The 22,220-nt window shown below is 51.1% G+C and overlaps 1 protein-coding gene across 3 annotated transcripts in view; it reads right to left on the reverse strand.

Moving 5' to 3' along the window:
- Positions 1 to 1,014: 1,014 nt before the first annotated feature.
- TRAPPC10 (trafficking protein particle complex subunit 10) overlaps positions 1,015 to 22,220 on the reverse strand; it is an 86,324-nt gene continuing 65,118 nt past the window's right edge. For 2 of the 3 annotated variants that reach the window (XM_078452705.2, XM_078452702.2), the window contains 9 exons: positions 21,391 to 21,532; positions 20,207 to 20,365; positions 19,170 to 19,399; positions 11,825 to 11,925; positions 10,454 to 10,580; positions 9,432 to 9,602; positions 6,200 to 6,377; positions 2,765 to 2,959; positions 1,015 to 2,426 (listed from right to left, as the gene is read on the reverse strand). In XM_078452705.2, the coding sequence (XP_078308831.2) occupies positions 2,185 to 2,426; positions 2,765 to 2,959; positions 6,200 to 6,377; positions 9,432 to 9,602; positions 10,454 to 10,580; positions 11,825 to 11,925; positions 19,170 to 19,399; positions 20,207 to 20,365; positions 21,391 to 21,532 (1,545 nt within the window). In that variant the 3' untranslated portion in view covers positions 1,015 to 2,184. The remainder of the gene's footprint in view (positions 2,427 to 2,764; positions 2,960 to 6,199; positions 6,378 to 9,431; positions 9,603 to 10,453; positions 10,581 to 11,824; positions 11,926 to 19,169; positions 19,400 to 20,206; positions 20,366 to 21,390; positions 21,533 to 22,220) is intronic. The other variant, XM_078452703.2, reaches the window with a different exon arrangement.

Consider the following 22,220-nt stretch of genomic DNA (forward strand, 5'->3'; position numbering starts at 1 on the left):
TTTTCTTTTGGGTAAAACGAAACAAAATAAAAACAGAGGCACCCTTGTAACTTAGGTTGCAAAAGATCTCTCAGGTAATTGGGGGAAAAAAAACCAAACCTCCAATAAATTTTATTTCATATGAATTGAGGACAATAAGAAGCCACCATGAACATTTTGGATTTCCCCTTCCTTTTCTCCCTCTATATATATTATGTAATTAGAGAATTTCATCCTGGGATTGGAACCTAGACACACACACACACACACACACACACACACACACACACACACACATCAAACAGAAATAAGGTAACCATCGAATCACATGTCCCCTTCCGGAGTGTAGAGGGAAAGCCGCATTAGGCGCGGAGGCTCCGAGACTGACCACGTGAGGTGTTTCGGGCGGAATCACATCTCAAACATCTCTTCATCCACAGGGCTTGGCAGATCCGTAGGGCAATCATCAATTTTTACAACAAAACAAACATTTTAGACACCCTAAACTATCATTAGACTCCGAAGCTCTAATTTGCCTAGTTGACCAAGTTTATTAGTTTTAAAGTGCACCTAAGGAAGATTAATTTCTGAAAAGTTTAATTAAACTCACAAATATTGATCTTCTTTACGTATCTCCAATTTCTGTAAACGAAAAAGACACAGGGTGGGGTGCGGGGGAATCACACCACCTTATTTTCTGAGTGATTTGAGAGACAACACAGAAGCGTGGGAACAAGGACTCTGATCTGCCCCTTCACCCCCGCAGCCCCAAGTCCCCGCCACCCCCTCAACGCCAGCCTCCTCCAGCCTCTCTCTGGCAGGTGACAAGCAGGCCCCTTTCCGCTCCAGCTGGGCGTGAGGCCGTGCCTCTGGGCACTCCCTTTCTGCATCAGCCTGCCGGGCTCCGTTCTGACCACGCTTTCCCGGGGAAGTAAGAGTTCTCTATCTCTTATGTACAAAAATACATCGCTTTGGAGAGCTGGAAAAGGTTTCATACAGCCAACACTTATTTACAAGCTGTGACTCTCACACCAGTAAAAACAAACACACATTTATTTTGTCCTTGATTTTTGGTGCAACTTCTACATAAACATTACATCAGTTAGTCTGTACTTTTAAAAATAATAAATCAACCATATGTACAATTAAATTTACAACCGAGAGCAAATTAATCCATTGGTACGGTTATGACTGCAATTTTAGTGGACCGGCAGAGAATATTCCAAGACTTCCGTCATTCCCACAACCAGACTAGAAGCACACTGACAGGGCCCCGCCAATCTCCACTGAAATGGAGCCTCTTAACCTCTAGGACTTAAGGTGCGGAAGAAAGTATCGATTACACAGCGACAATGACATGGAAAGACTTTTAAGGTGAGAAGAAAACAATGTACCAACCCCCAATGTAATGATAATTAAAATAAATACATATTTAATTCCAAGTGCATATGATAATTCAATCAATATCATGGGGAAAAGGGGTTCCAGAAACGTTTATTCCTAAACTATTTCAATACCAGTGGTCCCTTAGGCCCTGGTCTAGTCTCCCCAAAGTACCTTAAAATGGCTCCAGCTAATGGAGGCTCCAGGCCCTCCCAGTGTGACGTCCCAAGGCACAGAAGGGGCTCAGTTCCCTCCCCCCTCCAGCACTCAACCTCGCTGACCCGCTCTCAAAGGGTGTTATTCTAGAGAAGCACAACTCATCTGGGTAAAGGATGGTGTTTTATCCCTCAGGAGCCTTACAAATCTAACCGGTCCAGAAAGAGGGCAGCCGTGTGCCCAGAAAGGCATACACGTGTCACTACTAAGACGGCGAGGGTGGCCGTGTGTCCCCCCTGGAAGGCCCACGGACTCCATAAGGAGCCGGCAGACCGGGAGGCTGCCGGGTGAGAGAGCAGGGCACAGACCTTCCAGGGGCAGGGAGAGGACTGGCGGGGGTGGGGTCCAGGCAAACCCCGGAGGCGCCGGCACAAGAACAGGGAGGAAAAAAGAAATAACGGGGAATCTTACACCACGGACAACACGGAAATGACGCTGTCACTCGGCCGACCGGCTGCGCGCTGACATTCTCTGACGCCTCCACGGCCAGGCAGAATCACCAAGAGTCCGGTTAGCGCTAGGATGTGACGATGGGGGGCAGAGGAGGCGGGACCCCTTCAAGCGCACTCACGAACGGCCCGGGGCACGCGAGGACCCGAGGCACGGTCATGTGACGCTGACTTCGAGGACGTGGTCGTCTTTGCTGGGGATGACCAGCACCTGCGTGCCCACGCTGGCGTTGAAGACCTGGCCGGGAGGCAGCGCCTGCAGCCGGGGCATGGGCAAACCCCTGTGCTCGCCGCCGGAGGCCAGGTGCGCGCTGCCCCTGCACCTGCCGCCGCCGCCGCCGTCCGGCTGCTCGTCCACATGCTTGTCCACCGACAGCCCGTCGCTCTCTATCCAGCTATCTGCAAAACGCACAGGAAGTGAGGTGCGGGCCCGCGACGGGGACCTGCTACCTGCCCCGGGGAGCCGCAAGCCACCCAAGCTGACCTTCTGAGCGAGAGAACGTTAAACGAGGCCACCCCTAAGGGGATCCGGCGCACGGGCCCTCAGAGGACCCAGCCCCGGAGCAGGCGCCTACGACCCGTAACCCCGAGCGGGTTTTCGGTTAGACGCCGCCGGCACTGAGCACACGCGACTGGTCAGGAAGCATGGGCCCTGCGAGCGGAGCCCCCTTCCCCCATCCCCGCACGGAGCCGTCTCTCGCTCCGACGGCGAGCGCACCCCATCTCTGAGTCCTTACCAGCGTCCAGCTGCGAGGAGTGCGCGGAGTGGTGGGGGAGGTATTTGAAGAGCCTGACGTCGGGAAGGGGCAGGTAACCCGCAAAGAGGGGCATCACCTCCATGTGGACGCGGTGAGTGGCCCGGGCGGCCACAGGCATGGAGATGACGCCAGAACTTTTCCCACACACCGCCCAGTTGCTACTGTTGTCGACCACTGAAACGCAGATGAGAGCACTGGTTTGGCCCCGGCAAGAGCATTCGGTTTTCACACCCAAATAAGAGGCGTCAATAGTCCCACGCTCCAGAGCGCAAAATCCCAAACTGGACACAGTCTGTATCTTAATGTCTCCTAACTGCTCCTGAACATAAAACACATCGGTTTATTTTTTTTATTTTTTTATTTTTTTTAAATGTTTATTTATTTTTGAGAGAGAGAGAGACAGAGCATGAACGGGGGAGGGGCAGAGAGAGAGGGAGACACAGAATCGGAAACAGGCTCCAGGCTCCGAGCCGTCAGCCCAGAGCCCGACGTGGGGCTCGAACTCACGGACCACGAGATCGTGACCTGAGCCGAAGTTGGACGCTCAACCGACTGAGCCACCCAGGCGCCCCAAAACACATCGGTTTAATAACGAAAATACATGTTAGACACATAGGGAAAATCACTTTTTTCTTCTCAAGTTAAGAAATGAACAGCAGCAATTCAATTTCACTTGAAAACTTCATGTGTGATGTTTCAAGACGGTGGCCGCCCTGGCTGTTCAACCTGGAACGCGGGCAGGGCAGGACACTGGCGCGTCTGGTAAGCGGTGGCATAAGACTAGGGGTCCCGATCCCAACTCCGCCGCTCAGACAAGCCTCTCGATGGGACGGAAAGAGACGTATGGAGAGCACCTCCGCCAGCGCCTCAGAGAGCCTTCGCGCACAGCAGTCATTGGCGCCTTCTACAACACAAATGTGAGGTCCCTCGGCACGATGTGAATCCCCAACTGGGAAGGCACTCAAAAGCAAAAAGGAGAGGAGCCTTGTCCTCAAGAAGTGGATGACCTTGCAGAGAGGTTACGGCGTCCCCTCTGTAAGGGGACGCAAAGCAGGAGCCAAGGGGCTTCAAGGACTAGAAGCTTCACGAGCAGCAAAGAAGGGGCAGTAGAGGGCAGGCTGCCTACAGATGGGGAGGAGGAGCCTCTGGGGACAGGTGGTACCAAAGGACACGCTGAGGCCGAAGCGGCATGTGGGAGGGACACGCTGGAGCGGTTCTGTGCGTGGTCCCCAGGGCAGCACGGGGCCAACGCTGCCTTCACACTCCCGCCTTCCCCCCACCCCCCGTGTTGCCCTGCGCGCCGGGCGGGCAGGACCGCGGGTCCCAGCGTGAACCGAGGCCCCACAGGCGGGAGAGTCGTGGCGGTGGGCTCCCCAACACCACACATCTGGGGATAAAAACTGCCAGTTTTACTTAAGCAGGTCCTTCCTGAAGCAGTCAAGTTAGTTTTATTAAATGCAACCCTTAAGTAAACATCTTTTTAACTTTAACTCAGAAACGGTTACGGACTCACAAGAGCTTGCAAAGCATTAGAGGGAGGTCCTGTGTGCTCCTCACCCTGGGCTCCCCGAGGCACCGTCTCCGGTAACTCAGCACACGGACACGGGCGCAGCACGGGTCACAGACTACCGAGCTCACCGCGGACAGCATCAGCGGTGCCGTTCAGTCTGGGGAATTCGGCAGATGTGGTCTCGGGAACGAGTGGCGGGAGCCCGCCGTCACTTCCAAGGTGCCAACGATACAATCTCAAACTCTGATCAAAGTTGGGCTTTTGGAAAGTTTGGCTTTGCCACTGGGATCCAGGCAGTGTCCCAGGACTCAGACCACCCTAATGAGCTCAGCAGGAGCTGGAAATGGGTGCGAACGCATCATTCGGTAGAACAGAAGGTGACAGCACGTGCAGGTCCACGTGCATCAGGAGGCCCATTTCCCAAGTGACCAAGCCATGGTGTCACAAAATGCTGCCTGGGTAGAAGAGCCTTTCAAACCACAAGCCAGGGACGCCTGGGTGGCTCAGTCGGTTAAGCATGTGACTCTTGATTTCGGCTCAGGTCATGATCTCACGGCTGTGACACAGAGTCCCGTGTTGGGCTCTGCCCTGCGCGTGGAGCCTGCTTGGGACTGACTCCCTCCCTCTCTCTCTCTCTCTCTCTCTCTCTCTCTCTCTCCCTCCCTCCCTCCCCCCCACTTCTCCCTCTGCCTCTCCCCACCCGCCCCTGCACCATACACTCTCTCTTTCCCTCTCAAAAAAAAAAAAAAAAAAAAAAAAAAAAAAAGGAAGAAGAAAGAGTCAAACCACAAGCCAGGTCAAAGGATCTAAAGAAACCGAGTACGAAAAGTTCATTCACATGATTTCAGACTCCACCCCGTAACTGGCCTCTAAAAGCCCAGCACTTGTCACGTTTTGGTGTAGTATCACAGAAGGTTGTTTAAAATACTGCCCTGTACCAACTACAGATCTACGCGGGCCTGGGGTCCCGTCACGCACTCCAGCCGGCACGATGCGTCACCGCAGACCGAGTCGGCAGAAAGGAAGGCTCAGCTGCCTTCCGTGGAACCAGGAATCAGACAGATTTGAAAGAACTCAAATCAAGGTCATCCGTCTATTTTCTTTTCTCTTTTTTTTTTTTTCCAGTTTATTTATTTTGAGAGTAAGAGAGCATGAGATGGGGAGGGGCGGAGAGAGAGAGAGAGAGAGAGAGAGTCCCAAGCTGGCTCTGCACTGTCAGCGCAGAACCTGAGCTGAAGTCAGACGCTTAACCCACAGTCACTCAGGCGCCCCTTCTCACTGTTTTGTCTTGTTTTGGAAAACAGCTATCTTTCAAGCATGAGTTCGTGTAATGTTATTTTCTAAGTAGCTAAAGAAAGAAATATTTGGCTCCTCAACCGCTTTTTAGAGCCTAAGAGGTCCCGACACTCCACGCCGACGGCCCTGGCGGAGGCGGAGCGGGGCTTCTGGGGGGAGTCAGCGAGCAGAGGGGCCCAGGCGGGGGTCAGCGTCAGGTGGGGGACGGAGCGGGGGATTCCAGGAGGCCAGAGGGGAAAGGACAGGGGCAGGGACTCCAGGGCGCACGGGCCGCTGAGCGCCAGAGTTCTGGCCTCGCTTCCACGGCCACGGGAAGGCCCCGAGCCCCAGGCAGAGAGGGACGGCAGCTCTAGGGGCCCCCGTGTTCTCAGCACTGAGCCCAACGACTGCTTAAAAATACCTGTAGGAAGAATGACTCCCCAGAACCAAGTCCAACATCCTGCCAGCCTAGGAAGCTGCTATACAATGCAACATTCAAATGAGCTTTTTTGATTCTAGAACATTCTCTCTTCAGACAAAGAACACTATACTTTGAGAAAGGGAGGGCGCCATCACTTCAAGCACTGGATTAGCACAACAGCCAGGGGAAAAGATGCCTCCAGACCTACCTTCATACATAAGCTTGGTGGAAAAATACTCGTCGGATTCTGTCAGCGCCTCATCCTTATCCACCTCCAAGAGGTCGGAGAGCCGCGTGATGGACACCTCCAAGGAGCAGAGCGAGCCCGTCCTACAGTGCTCCGTTCCCGAGGGGGGCAGGATCTCAGCTCTCACGTTATATAACGTCTGGGCAAGAAAGAGACAGACAAGCACAGATGCAGCAACAACCTGGAGAAACGCTATTCGAGGCCACGGGGGTGCTGCCCACAGACGTGCCAGAGGGCTGAGGGAAGGGGCCGGCTCAGCCCTTCGCGGAGTCAGCCAGCAGAGCTGCTGCGCGCGGCCCCTAAACAACCGCCCTGGAGGGACGGCGTGCCTGGCAAGTCCCCACCTCAGGCACCTCAGTCTCTCTCTTTTTTGGGGGGGTGGGGGGGTGGGGGATGCTTGTTTATTTTTGAAAGAGGGCAAGCAGGGGAGGGGCAGAGAGAGGGGGACGGGAAGACAGAGGATCCATCCAGAGCGCCTGGGTGGCTCAACGGGTTGAGCGTCCGACCTCGGCTCAGGTCACGATCTCGCGGTTCGTGGGTCTGAGCCCCGCGTCAGGCTCTGTGCCGACAGCTCGGAGCCCGGAGCCTGCTTCGGATTCTGTGTCTCCCTCTCTCTCTGCCTTTCCCTACTCGTGCTCTGTCTCTCTCTCTCTTTCTCGAAAATAAATAAACATTAAAAAAAAATTTGTTTTTAATGGGCAGAGGATACGAACAGACCTCTTTCCAAAGGAAAAAAATGCAAGCGGCCAAGAAGTGCACGAGAGACGATTGGCATCATTCACCGTCAGGCAAGTGTGGCAACAGGGCCAGGGTGAGATGCCACCTCACAGCCCCGGGGCCGGCTAGAAGCAAGGAGACACCAAAACAAGTGTCGGTGTGGATGTGCAGACCCAGAGCTCACACGCTGCTGGGGGTATGAAACGGTGTCCCTTTGAAAACCAGCGCGGCAACTTCGCAAAACCGTAAACAGAGTTGCCACAGGACCGGGCAACCCCACCCGGTTATCCGCCCACCAGAGCTGAACTCACAAACACTCGCACGGGGACTCGCACGGCATTACTGTTCGGAACAGCCCCCGCCACGTGTGTCCCCTCCACGGCGGACACAACCCAGATGGCCAGCCACCGACAACTGGGAAAGGAAACGTGGTCTATGCACACAGAGGAATACTCTTCCTCCACTGAAGTCTGAAGTCTGGTCTAAGCAACACAATGTGTGAACCCTGGGAACAGTCCGCCAAGGCAAAGAGGCCAGTCGCAGAAAGAGCCGCGTGACACGCTCCCGTGTGTAGGAAGTGTTTGGAACAGGCAGATCTGCAGGTTGCCTAGGGCGGGGGTAGAAGGTTTCTTTCCAGAAAGATCAAAGTGTTCTAAAATGAAGGGGCGCCCGGGGCGGAGTGGGGGGCCTCAGTCGGTTGAAAGTCTCGCTCTTGATCTCAGGTCACGATCTCAGTTTGTGAGATCAAGCCCCACGTCGGGCTGTGTGTGGACAGCGCGGGGCCTGCTTGAAATTTCCTCTCTCCCTCTCTCTCTGCCCCTTCCCGCCTCGTGCTCGCTCTCTCCCTCTCAAAATAAAGAAACACTTAAAAAAAATTAAAAAAACAAAATAAATAAAGCAAAATGTCTGACGTGTTCTAAACTGAGAGCCTGGGGGCGCCTGGGTGGCTCGGTCAGTTGGGTGTCCGACTGGATTTTGGCTCAGGTCAGACCCCAGGGTTGTGAGATCGAGCTCCACACTGGGATCCATGCTGAGTGTGGAAGCCTGCTTGATTCTCTCTCTCTGCCCCTCCCCTGCTCACATTCTCGTTCTCTCTCAAAATAAATAAACACTTAAAAAACAAAAATAAAATGAGACCATGATGATGGCTGCATAAATCTGTCAATATGCCGACTGTGCTGAATTGTCTACTTCGAATGGGTGAAATTCATGGTGTATAGAGTGTGTATCTCAATCTCAAAACAGCTTTCCTTAAAAAAAAGTGGCGTCTTTATTTCTGGGCCTCACAGAATGCGTTTTCTTTTTTTAATTTTATTTTAACGTTTATTTCTTATTGAGAGACAGAGAGGGACAGAGTGCAAGCCGGGGAGGGGCAGAGAGAGAGGGAGACACAGAATCCGAAGCGGGCTCCAGGCTCCAAGCCGTCAGCGCAGAGCCCGACGCGGGGCTCGAACTCACGGACCGCGAGATTGTGGCCTGAGCTGAAGTCGGATGCTTAACGGACCGAGCCACCCAGCGCCCCAGAGAATGCGTTTTCAAAGAGGGATCCACCAGAAATGTCTCTGTGCTCTCCACGTGGAGAGGAAGCAGCAAAGCCAGAAGCCACAGCGTGACCGCGGGCGAGTTACCGCGTGGTAATAAGCAGGCCAGACACAGTCACCGCCTCTGCACCACAGGAGTGGCCGTGGCGCTGGTGTTAAAACACCAAAAAGGCTCCTGCTTGTGCCACGAAAAGACGAATCATGCTGGTGACTACACCGCAATCTAAGTCTGATAAAGACAGTGAAATAAAACAGTCTTTTGGCTGAAAGGGGTTACATAGCAAGAGCCACACACACAAACACACCTCAAAGTGCCCGACAACTTCAGCAGTAGAGAAGGGAAGGAAACAGCACAAACTCGTGTATTTGCGTTTTGATTTCCCTGACACGACATCCAGCGTCTCACCAAAGAAACGAACACACAGCCGCGTGTCCTCATCTAGCTCAAGGCTACATTCAGCTCCACGCTTCATGCGCAGGTTATGGGAACGTCTTCACAATACTCGTGAAGTCAGTTTCTACATATTGTCAGCTTTTCTTTTAAAAAATCAGAGATGTGCCTTATAAAGTAACCCCCCCTGAGCGGCAGCCAGGATCAGGATGAAAGGACCCTAAGAAATAGTTCCAGGACATTCTGAATGTGGGGGAGAGAAAAGGGAGCAGAGATCAGGAGCCTTGGGTCTTTATAGACACCCATCTGAAGGCCACCAGCAGGCCTGCGCCAGGACCACACATGTCACCCGAAAAGGACCCGCGGGTCTAAAATAAATCGGCCAACGACTGAGCTACTCCAAGTGTTAACTATTTTCCTTGACCTGTTGCCTCATTACTCTGAAAGACTTTTTTCTATCCGATTTTTTCTTAATTGAAAGGAGTATGATGCCACCTTCCATTTTCCCACCCCACACTCCCACCAAAAATGATGCAATACGTACGAAAAAATTTTCCACTCGAAATTCATAAGTGTACGGCTTTAAGGGGATGGAGAGCCGTCCTCCCGAAGCCGGGGAGGATCCAACGGAGAACCGGCAGCGCAGAGAAGGCGGAGGCTCTCGCGTCCACTTCAGCTCCCACACAAAGAACACTGACTGCTTGCTGTGGATGTGCTGCAGAAAGAGTCACTGTCATTGCGCACCCCAAGCCGCGCTCCGAGCCCGCCGCCGGGACCCGCCTCCTGGTGCTCCCGCCCGTGCCCCACGGTCCTCCTGCCCTTCTCCACTGGAAGACTGCGCCAAGTCAGTTAAAGGTTTTAATCTTCTCTGACTCCGTAAGCTTCGTGGCACAGGGGACCATAAAAGTGCTGCAAGAACGTTTATCAGTGCACAGTGCCTCGTACGTTTCCAAACTGGGAAATGCCACCAACCGATGGCAAAGGTCGCCCTTCCGTTCAAGCCAATGACTTTAGACTTAACATCCGCCCGAATGAAGCACCAGCACCGCCCATGAGCACAGGGACGAACTGGGCCAGCGTCTGAAATGGGTCAGCTCTTAGCCGGGGGAAGTCCTTCAAAAATGCTACAGATCACACATCCTGAGAAACCCTTTGAACGTCTGCGACGGCAAGGTCTGCGCTCAGCCGGGCAGCGCGAACACGGGTGGGACGCCTTACAAAGCTACACGGACACAAGAGGTCTTCCTCGGGCACGGACAGGTGTTCCCAGAAAGCTGTGCACACAGCAGGGCAAGCTTAAGGCTGAACCCCTCTCAGAACGCAGAGAGCACTGTCCCCAATCCGCCCCGTGCCGCCCAGCCCGCAGGAGGCACAGCACGCACGTCACGGCAACAACGTGGCCGTTTCAGAGCAGACGCGCTTATCGCCGGGACGTCACTCTCGGGGCTGCAAGGCTCACTCTACAGGCAGACTATGTCTTCATCAAAACCTGCTGGAACCACCGTCGCACCCTGGCCCCCGCCGTTTCCTGCCGGGGGTGGACGCTCCACCCCAGAGAGCCGTTACCTGTGGGGACTTCGCGTTCAGCGGCACCAGCCGTAGGTCGGCGTTACTGTCAGGATCCACGAGGTGACCGTCCGACAGCTCAAAGTCAAGTTCCGACAAATTCTGGACACAAACTTGAATGTACTTCCTGAAGCAGAAAAAGAAAGAATATGATTTTGAAACTTGAGAACTTCGGTAAACGTACTCTGGTTTCTTGAGAAGATCTTCCTGGGGAAGTGAAGTAGGAACACTTGTTACGTGTGTTTCCACCTTCGATTTTACGGGGGAAAGTGTCCCCACCGAAACCCAATCTCCCCAAGCAAGCTGCTTCTGAGAAAAACCGGGCCAAAGAACGTTCTGTTTCTGACCCAGTGCCGTTACACGGCTGTCACTGGACTTCTGCACACGCAGCAGCTTCCGGGGAGTTAGGCTGGAGAGAGTGACGGTCCCGGAGAAACGAAGTGCGGGGTCCACGTCGACCCCTGATGCACACGAAGACAAGTCTGAATAAAGCGACCCAGGCTCTGCTCTGGGTCTGACCCAAATGATGCAAAGGTCAGCCGAGGTCATCAACGGATGAAAACAAAAGGAATCTTGTGACGAGAGGCCAGACTCAGCCCTGAGCCCAGGGAGCAGTGTGCACGTCACCACTTATGGTGGGACAGCGGGACGCGGTCTCCTGGCGGGGACACACGGCACAGGGCTCCGCCTCCAAGCACTCGCGTCCAACGGCCGAATCAGAATCGAACCCGGCTTCTAGAGCAGAAGCGCTTCCCCCCTGGAGGCGGTTTTGCCCCTGCAGGGGACGTGGTGCTACACCTCAAGACACTTCTGGTGGCCACAGTGGGGGTGGGGAGGATGGGGAGGACCACGAGCATAAAACGGGAGCGGCGGGGGTGTGCAGAAGCCCCGCGCCCCCCCCCAAACAAGGAGCTACCAGACCCGAGCGTCAGTAGTGCTGGGGCTGAAATCCTGGCTCAGACGGAACCAGCGGCTGCCTTTGGAAACAGTTACACAAACCCACAAGATCGTGACCAGTCAAGTTCAGAATGGTGGACCTTCTAGAGGAGAAATGACCCAAGTTTGTCAATGGGTCGCTGGCTTGAGAAACAGGAGAGAAGAAAGTCTCTAATAATCAACTGGGGCCTTGCTTTGGATCCCACTGCCCACATCCTAACCGCACAAAGGCATTTCTGAGACATCTGGGGAAATGTGAATCCGGACCGGCTGTTACAGAGCAGCAGGAAATCCCTGTGAATCTCAACACGTGGAGAGCGGCGTCACGGTTACGTAAGAAAACATGCTCAGTGTCCCTGAGGCCGAGCTCTGCGCAGCCAGGGGCTCCGTGGAGGAGGGCGTGGGGCAGGAGCAAGGCCTGGGGGCCACCTTTACCGTGTCCCGGCGGACAGAAGAGAGTGTGTGGTCCTGAAGGGCACGCTGAAGGTCAGGGCGATGACGGTGGAGTAGATGGACCACGGGCAGTCAATGGACACCTGAGGAGAGACGGAGGGACACGCGTTCAGACCACTCGACGACCACAGCCACCGCCACACCATCCATCCAAACCAGCGGTGGCTGCCAATCTCTTAGACATTCGATGGCCTCGCCACTTCTTATTTAGAAAGCAAACCTCCATTAATCACATGCACGAACAAAGGAGAAACATAAAACTACGTACACAGACGAGAAAAATAAACACGGAAGCGGCCAAATGTGTGGAGTCACCAGAACGGTCTCCAAAGCTCCAGAGCTGATGCCGTGGCAAGGAACACCAGCGCCACCTCGCTCTTCCCACGCCAACGTGGCCGGGACGCCAAAGGCGGTTTTGAACGTGCGGGAGGTTATAACAAAGCGTTCTGTCAAGTCGACATGATCAATCACTATTACAAAATGAATTATCCAAATAATCCACACGACAACGACTACGTAACAGAGAAGCAAGCACTTTGGGGGCGCGGTGTGGACCCAGCTGATAACTCCAATAAGGGCACGAGCCTTGCTTCAAGCTTCCTTTTACTTCCCCCTGGAACAAATGACACAGAGCACAGACGCATGTTCATCCAGCCCCGGTTTCGTGCTCACGTTGAAGTAAGTATCAACTTCACCTCCTGAACTCTGTTACCAGATAAGGGAAGAAAATTTCAAGGAATGAAAATTAAAACATTATCCCTGAGGTGCTGACCAGTCTCGTGTTCTAAGCCTCATCTCTCTGAGATGACTGTGTGTGTTATAGCCTGTTATCCTACTGGTTTAACGCATGTTTTTTTTTTTAATTATTCAACTTATTTCAACTAAAAAAAACCACACAAAAACCAAAAAAACCCAGTTCACCCATTTCTCCTATGCCTCATCTCTCACCCCTGCCTCTGGCATCCACCGGTCTGCTCTATCTATGAGCTTGGTTCTAGTTGTTTTTAGATTCCATATAGAAGAGAGATCGTATGGTATTTGTCTTTCTCTGTCTTATTTCAGTGAGCGTAACGTCCTCAAGGTCCATGGCAAGATTGCAAATGGCAAGATTTCCTTCTTTTTTACGGTGGGTAATATTCCACGGTGCATCTACACAATGTTTGCTCTATCCATTCATTCATCCATCGCTGGACACTTAGGGCTGTTGCAAATAAAGATGCAGTGAACACGGGGGTGCAGATACCTTTTCAAGTAACTGTTTTCATTCTCTTTGGATAAATGCCCAGAAGTAGAATTGCTAGATTGTAGGGTAGTTCTATTTTTAATGTTTATTTTTGAGAGAAAGAGAGAGAGAAAGAGAGAGACAGAGGGTGAGCAGGGGACGAGCAGAGAGAGAGGGACACAGAATCCGAAGCAGGTTCCAGGTTCCGCGCTGTCAGCACAGACCCCGATGCGGGGCTCGAACCCACAAACCGTGAGATCACGACCTGAGCTAAGTCGGACACTCAACCGACTGAGCCCCCCAGGCGCCCCTATTCTTAATGTTTTGAGGCACGTTCATACTGTTCTCCAGAGCGCCGCCCCAGTCTGCATCCCCACCAACAGCGCACGAGGGCTCCGTCTCTGCACATCCCATCAGCCTGACTAGTAATGTTGAGCATCTGTGTGTCTTCTCTGGAAAAATGTCTATTCAGATCTTCTGCCCATTTTTATCAGGTTGTGGGGGCTTTTGCTAGAGTTGTAGGAGTCCTTGATATATTTTGGGTATTACCACCTTATCAGACATACGATTTGAAAATATTTTCTCCCGTTCGGTAGGTTGTCTTTTGACTCTGCGGATGATTTCCTTTGCTGTGTAAAAGCTTTTTTATTTGCTGTGGTCCCACTTGTTAATTTTTGCTTTTGGTGTCAGATCCATAAAATCACTGCCAAGACCAATGTCAAGGAGCTCACCACCTATTTTCTCCTAGGATTTTATGGCTTTAGGTCTTACATTCTAGCTTTTAATCCATTTTGAGTTATTTTTTTGTGCGTAAGACAGGGGTCCGGCTTCATTCTTTTGCATGTAGCTGCCCAGTTTTTCCAGCACCATTTATTTGAAGACACTGTCTTTTCTCCATTACACATTCCTGGCTCCTTTGTCATAAATAAACCGATCATATATGTGTGCATTGATTTCTGCACTCTATATTCTGTTCCACTGATCTGTGTGTGTGCTTTTATGCCAACACCATAATGTTTTCATTACTATAGCTTTGTAATATAGTTTGAAGTCAGGGAGCATGGTGCCCACAGCTTTATTCTTTCTGAAGAAAGTGGTGGGTATTTGGGGTTTTTGTGGTTTCATGCATTTCACAATTCTCTGTTCTATTTCTACGGAAAATGCCATCGGAGTTTCGGTAGGGATTACACTCAATCTGTATATTGCTTTGGGTAGTTACGGGCATTTTAACAGTATTAAATCTTCCAATCCAAGAGCACAGGTCATCTTTCCATGTATTTGTATCTTCTTCAATTTCTTTCATCAAAGTTTTGTAGTTTTCTTTCTTTTTTTTTTAAAGTTCACTTACTTGATTGATTTTTTAAATTTACATCCAAGTCAGTCGGCATCTAGTGCAATAACGATTTCAGAAGTAGAATCCAGTGATTTGCCCCCCACGCACAACACCCAGTGCTCACCCCAAGTGTCCTCCTCAGAGCCCCTTGCCTGTTTGGCCCATCCCCCTTCCCACAACCCCTCCAGCCACCCTCATTTTGCTCTCGGTATTTTAGACTCTCTTATGTTTTGTACCCCTCCCTATTTTTCTATTATTTTTCTATTTTTGTATTCCCTTATGTTCATCTGTTTTGTAGTTTTCAGTATGTGGGTTTGTCACCTCCCTGGTTAAATTTATTCCTAGGTATTTTCTTCTTTTAGATGCAATTGTAAATAGAATTGTTTTCTTTCTCTTTCCAATAGCTCATCATTAGTATAGAGAACCACAACAGATGTCTGCATACTCATTTGGTATCCTGCACCTTTACTGAATTGAAATTTTTTGATGAAGCCTTTAGAGCTTTATATGTGTGTGTGTGTATATATACATATACATATGTATATATATATATACGTATATATACGCATATATCTATACACGCAATATGCCATCTGCAAATAGTGACATTTTACTTCTTTCCCTCCGATTTGGATGCCTTTTATTTCTTTTTTCTTGCCTAACTGCTCTGGCAAAGACTTCCAGTACCGTGTGGAATAAAAGTGACAAGAGCAGGCATCCTTGTCTCACTCCTGATCTTCAAAGAAAAGCTTTCAGCGTCAAGCACGTTATTAGCTGCGGGCCTGTCATATGTGGACTTTATTACGTTGTGGTATGTTCCCTCTATCTCCACTTTGTTGCGAGTTTCTACCATAAATGGATGTCGAATTTTGCCGAATGCCTTTCCTGTGTGTGTTTCCACCCTTCACTTCGCTACTGTTACCATGGTGTAGCACACGGACTGATTCGTGGCTGGTGAACCATCCTTGCATCCCTGAAATAAATCCCTTTTGATCCTGTGTATGATCCTTTTAGTGTATTGTTAAATACGGCTTGCTAATATTTTGTTGAGGACTTTTGCACATGTGCGCATCAGAGACACTGGCCTGTAATTTTCTTTTCTCGTGGCATCCTTTTCTGGTTTCGGTACCAGGTCAATGCGGGCCTCGTAGAATGAGTTGGGAAGACATCCCCCCTCTTCTGTTTTCTCGAAGAGTTTAAGAATTGTAGTAAGAATGTGCTAAGAATTAACACATCTTCTTTGAACATTCTGTAGACTTCACCAGTGAAACCTTCTGGCCGGACTTTCATTTGTTGGGAGGTTCTTATTATTCAGTCTCCTTACTAGTAATCATTCTGTTCAGATTTTGTTTCATCATGGTTCACTCTTGGTAGGCGGTATGTTCCTAGGAATTTATCCCTTTCTTCTAGGTTGCCCGATTTGTCGGCATACGATTGTCCATAACAGTCCCTTGTGATCCTTTGTATTTCTGTGGTGTCAGCTGTAACATCTCCTTGATTTCTGATTTGAGTCCTCTCTCTTTTTATCTTGGTGAGTCTAGCTAAAAGTTTGTCGATTGTATTGTTTCAAAGAACCAGCTCCCAGTTTCATTGATCATTCCTATTGCCTTTTTAGTCTGCTTCATTTCTTTCTGCTCTAACGTTTGTTATTTCTTTCCTTCTACTAACTCTGGGCTTTGTTCCTCTTTTTCTAGTCCCTTCAGGTGTAAAGTTAGGTTACTTGAGACTTCCGGTTTCTTGAGGTGGGCATTTATCCCTACAAACGTCCCTGTTAGACCTGCCTTTGCCACATCTGGCCAATTTGGGTATGTCCCATCTCCATTTTCATTTGTCGCAAAGCATGTTTGGATTTCTCTTTTGAGTTCTTGTTTGACCTAGGGGTTGTTCAGTAACCTGTTGTTTAATCCCCGCATATCTGTGAATATCCCAGTTTTCTTCATGTAATTAATTTCTAGTTTCATACTGTTGGGGTCAGAAAAGATGCATCACGTGATTTCAATCCTCTTAAATTTGTTAAGACTTGTTTTGTGGCCTAATATACAATCTATCCTGGAGAATGTTCCATGTGCACTTGAAAAAAATGTGTATTCTGCTGCCTGTGGACAGAATGTTCTGTAAACATCTGTTAAGTCCATCTGGTCTAATGTATCACTTAAGGCCAATGTCTCCTTACTGATTTTGTCTGGATCATCTATCCATTGATATAAATGGGGCATTGAGATCCCCTACTATCATTGTATTGCTGTCCATTTCTCCCCGTAGGTCTGTTAACATTTGCTTTACATACTTAGCTGCTCCCATGTTGTGCACACAAACATTTACAAGTGTGGTATCTTCTTGTTGGATTGACCCCACTAAGTAACACTCTCCCCCTTGTCTCTTATTATAGTCTTTGTTTTAAAGTCTATTTTGTCTGATGGAAGTCTAGCTGTTCTAGATTTTTGATCTCTTTATTTGGTTTCACTTCAGTCTGTGTGTGTCCCTGTAACTGAAGTGAGCCTCTTGTAAGCAGAATATACACGGGTCTCGCGTTTTTTACCCATTCAGCCGCTCTGTGTCTTTTGACTGGACACAGAGTGAGTTCGTTTAAAGCAATTACTGACAGGCACATGCCTGTTGCCATTTTTGTTGTTTTCCGACCGTTTCTGTAGTTTCTCTCTGTTCCTTTCTTCTGTTCTCTTTGTGCTTTGATGACTTCGGTGGTATGCTTATGTTCCTTTTCTTTCTTTTTTGTGTATTTGCTACAGGGTTTGGCTTTGTGGCTACCACGTGGCTTACATGTGACACCTTGTATCTGTAACAATCTATTTTCAGTTAATACTGAAGTTTGATCCCATTCTAAAGCTCAACACTTTTACTCTTCCTCGCCCCCACATTTGATACTTTTGAGTCATGCTTTATATCTTTTTATCTGTGTGTTCCTTAATGAGTTATTATAATGGTAGTTATTTTTACTACTTAGGTCTTTTAACCTTCACATTAGCTTTATAACTGATTAACCCAGTACTTTTACTATATTCTTACCTTTGCAGTGAGATTTATTCTTTCACATGTGTTCTCGTGAACACCCTTTCTTTTCAGTTAAAGAATTCCCCGTAACAAGGCCGGGTTAGTGGTGATGAACCCCTTTAGCTTTTGTTTCTCCGGAGAGCCCTTTATCTCTCCTTCACTTCTGAGTCGTAACTTTGCCGGGGAGAGTATTCTTGATTGGAGATTTTCCTTTCAGTGCTTTGAATGTATCGTGCCTCTGCCTCTGGCCTGAAAAGTTTCTGCCGAAAAGTCTGCCGATAACTTAGCATCACGTACGTGTACATAACAAGTGGTTTTCATCTTGCTGCTTTGAAGATTCTCTCCTGGCTTTTACTTTTTGGTAGGTAATTATAAGGTGTCTTGGTGTGGGTCTCTCTGGGTTCTTCTTCCTTGAAACTCTCTGGGCTTCTTGGATCTAGATGCCTGTTTCCTTCCCCAGATGAGGGAAGTTTTCAGCCATTACTTCTTCAAGGAGATTTCTGACCCTTTCTCTCTCCTCCTCTGGAAGCCCCATGATCCAAATATTAGTCTACTTGATGTCTTAGGAGCTCCTAACTGTCTTCACTTTTTTTCATTCTTTTTGCTGCTCTCATTGACGGAGTTCCACTGACCTCGAGCGGCTGATCCTTTCTTCTGCTTCATCTGGTCTGTGTTTCAGTTCAGCCGTTCTGTTGTTCACTCTGCGATTTCTCTTTGGTACGTTCTTATATTTCCCATCTCTTTGTTGAGGTTTTGCGTCCATCGGTTTTTCTCCTGTTCGGTGAGCGTCTTCGTGACCATCACTTTGAACTCCTTATCGGTAAACTGTCTCCGTCTCACTGAGATGCTTTTTCCTGAGGTTTTATCTTGTTCTTTCCTGGGAACATATTCCTGTTTGTCCATTTCGCTGGACTGTCTGAGTTGGTCTCGATACCAACTGGGAACACCCCCCTCTCCCAGTCTGGAAGGAGCGGCCTCGTGTAGGAGATGAACCTCGTCATTCAGTCCCGTCCCGGCTTTCGGTTGTCACTCAAACCTTCGTGCTGTCCCAGCACCTGTTGTGTCTTTGATACTTCCCGCAGTGGAGGGTGTGCCAAGACTTGTCATTGTCCGAGTGGAGGGTCTCAGCACGCAGATTCAGGGTGACTGGAAGCCAGGCCCACCGGCAGCAGCTTTTTAAGGTGTGCAGATACGTACAGTCCTGTGGGGCCATTAAAAACCCTCAGAAGTGACATCTGTGTGGCAAGACACGGACATGCCCGAATGAGCACAACGGCAGCTACGCAGTCCTTGAGCTGAAGGACCGTGCATGTGGACCTAAGCCATGGATCTCTCAAATAACGGTCAATCGACATCAACATCAAAGCGTAAAATGATGGCGCTTCCTCCTGGCTAAGTCTGATGGCGTTTCAGTGGGCAGAAATGGAAGCACACCAAGACGCGGAACTCAACCTAGCCTCTTCATCAAGACAAATGGACTACAGACCCAAACTTCCCTCCCCTAAGTGAACATTCTCTCTTACGATAAACCGTCCTTCCCTCTCGAGTTGGTGTAGGAAACTTAGAGCCTGTTTGTCTCTGTCCTTGCACGACGTACCCCTTATCTAAGAAGGGGTGATTCGAAGCTATACATGCTAAATCCAACGAGAGGCTGTGACATCAGGAAAGGGCAATCTGCCACTTCAACAGAAGCCCCCTCGTTCGCGCGAGCGCGGCAGGCAGAGGCCGCCTTCCCGGGCTGAGCAATTCCAGCCCCTCCTTACTTTGTGGTCTGTGGTAGCCATGCACTGGCCAGCTTTCTGTGTGTCCTTATGCTTCCCGTGGGACTCTGTCATCCCCAGCACGCTGCTCTCTCCTCCAGTTACTGGAGCTGAAGGTAAAGAGAGAACTTCCAGTTCAAATTCAATCACGTGGTACGCAGGAGCAGCGGGCAGACTGATGCTTGTGACCTTGTCAGACGACTGAACCCGGAGCAATGCATCAGAAGCCTTTTCTAGGAAAGACAGAAAGAGTCACTTCTAACACATTCCCTCCGCTGTTCCTTTCTCTGCTGGTAGGTGATAGGCTCAGCAGTGAAGGTCCAGCCCAACTCCTGCTGCCGCTACGTGTGCAGAAGAGTGTACTAGAAAGGATTAAGGTGGGAGGGCAGAGGCAGGAAAATCGGGAACAAGCCCTCTAAGACAGTAATACTGTCTGGAAGCTGGCTGGCCGTGGGCCACAGAACGGTCGCTGTGCTAAGTCTGAAAGCAGAAAAGGGACACTTCCCACAGGGCCCACCCATGGCCTACTGTGTGCTTCCCTGCATCACGTGCTCCCGCTCCGTCCCACCACCAGACCAACGCCTGCCCAGAAGGGGACCAGTGTCCTCTCTCCACACCTCCTGCCTGGGGACCGGGGGACACGGGACTTTTTGAGGGCTTCTGCCCAGTGCCTAAAAAGGCTGATTTGCTTTTGCTTTTTGGTGATGGGGGTGGGGGTGGGGAGGTAGGAGGAGACTGGAGGCTGACAGGGCATCATCTTGGAGCAGGGACCCAGGCCATGATGCTGCATTACAAGTCCTTAGCAAGCTCAGCACCGCCTGGCCACCAAACATACGCACGGCTCTCAGTCCACCCCCCCTCCCCCAAATATAATGTCCCATCCAGCGACAGGGTCCTAGCCCACCTACAGGCAGGCCATTGCCATGAGAGGGCTGCAGGGAGAAGTGGTCCTCAGACACCGCCTGAGCGCGGCCTGGACGACAGGCGCCTTACAGCCTCACGCGGTAGGGTCCGCCTTCACCAGGTGACTGCCGCCTCACCTCTCGTGTTGGAGTAGATCACTGCTCTGTTCTCTGCGTGACACAGGATGAGCATGGCTTCCGCGTTGCTGAGCTGCAGGCTGTCCCCGTTTTTTACTGTATAATGGCCAGTGGTGACAGTGAACTTTACCTTCTGAGGGATACCAGCCAGAAGGCTATCTAAAGGGAAAAAGACAGCGATCAGTATCACAATCAGCGGACGGAAGGCCTACCGCGAGGTTAAAAGGATGCTCCGTTTCTCCTACTAAACCAGATGTGTTCCCTTTAGGTGCTCCATGATCCCCCCACGGCCCACCCCTCCACCCTCACTCTTCATCTCGGTGCTGTGGGGTGCACAGTTGAGGGGGCCCTCGCCGGGAACAAGAGAACCTGAGACCCGTCAGTACCGAGGAGAGACCTGGGGATCACAGTGGCAACCACGTCTGTGAGGGTCTCAAAACTGATCTGCCAAAAAGGCAGCGAGAGAGAATCCGGTAAGGACACTAAAGACCGGACGTGGAATCGAATGTACTGCTGCTATTCAGAACCGCTTCTGGCTTCTTCGGGTTAGGTCTGGACCTTTGGGCAGAAGGTGCGGCCACTGCTTTCTCCCGGAAGGAAATGGAGGGCGGAGGTGGGCCGCGGTCTCCGTGAATCCCACCCCAGGACGGGCAGAAGGAAGAAGGCAAGAGGTGAGGAAGAGGGAGGAGGAAGAAACAGGTGAGAGGGGCGGGAAGGCGCAGGCAAGAACGGGAGCGAGGGCCATGGCCAGGAGCAGGGTATGAGCACCGCGACCGTGGCGCTCGGAGCACCTGGGCCCTCGGGGCCACGGCGCTAGGTTCGTGTCAGCAGAGGCCCTCCGGTGGTGCCGTGGAACCGGCTGAGACGGCTCAGCTCCCGAGGGCCTTCCCTGGAGGCCATGGGGGCTTTTTTTAAAAAAAAAGAAAAGTAGGGAGTATGGAGAGATTAAATAGGAAAACTGCTTTCCTTGACTCTTCGTCCCAAATGGAAGAAATAAGCCAAGTAAATACGTCGTCTTCGGCCTCAACAGCTGAGAAATTCACTCGTCCGTGCTTTTAATTAAGCGCCACGTGGTCTTTGCGCCAGCTCCTCCTACTCTGAGGACTTAACAAAAGGACGGTGGCTGCGGAGAGGGACCGGGGGACCCCTCGGGAAGGGCCCCGCCCAGCCCGGCGCCCACTCACCGGCCAGCGGCTCGACGCGCAGTTGCGGCTCCTGCGAGTACACGTCGTACTGCACCGGGGGGTACAGGTGGGGGAGGACGAAGCGCACCGGGCCCACCGAGGCGCACAGCTGCCGCAGCGTGTACGTTCCGGGCTCCCTGGCCTAGAGGCACAAGCGGGCGAGTCACCCCCACTCCTGTACCAATCCGATCTATGGATCTATGTATGGATCCTCCGAGGGAGGGCTGTGCCGTCCTAGCCGGCCGTCCCCGCCCTGCCCTCCCCCCTCCACCCTGCACTTCCAGGGCCAGCCGCGCACGAGGTCGCTCGGGAGCGCCCTCCATCCCCGACGAGGATTTCCTAAGTCACTGAGGCGTAACTTTGCCCTTCTGCTTCTAGTCCGTTATCTTCAATCGAACAAACTGGCGTTCTCTCCGACAGGTGTTTAATGGAACATCCGGCATGAGATCGGAGCCCTGCTCTGGGCCTACACTATGAACTCGTGACCAACAGCGAGCGGTACTTTGCGCTGGCCCCGTCTTCAGCCCAGGAACTACAGGGCTCCCTGCCTGAGGGCAAGGTTTGGAAGAGAGGCCAGAGCCGCTAATTTGACAGCCGAGCAGCCAACAAAAGGAAACAAAGTTTAGTGTGACAGCGTGCCACCTTCTTTGAAAGCACAGGCCAACAGACGGTATTTTTTAATACCAGCGAGAGCAAACAGAATTATCCACGTTAAGAACTTCTTTCACAACGCATCAACTGCCAGGTGCCTGGGTGGCTCGGTCAGTTGAGCATCAGACTCTTGATTTCGGCTCAGGTCACGATTCATGAGAGTGAGCCCCACGTCCGGG

The sequence above is a fragment of the Panthera onca genome, chromosome C2 (assembly GCF_046562875.1).
Source record: "Panthera onca isolate mPanOnc1 chromosome C2, mPanOnc1 haplotype 2, whole genome shotgun sequence".
Classification (NCBI taxonomy): Eukaryota; Metazoa; Chordata; class Mammalia; order Carnivora; family Felidae; genus Panthera; species Panthera onca.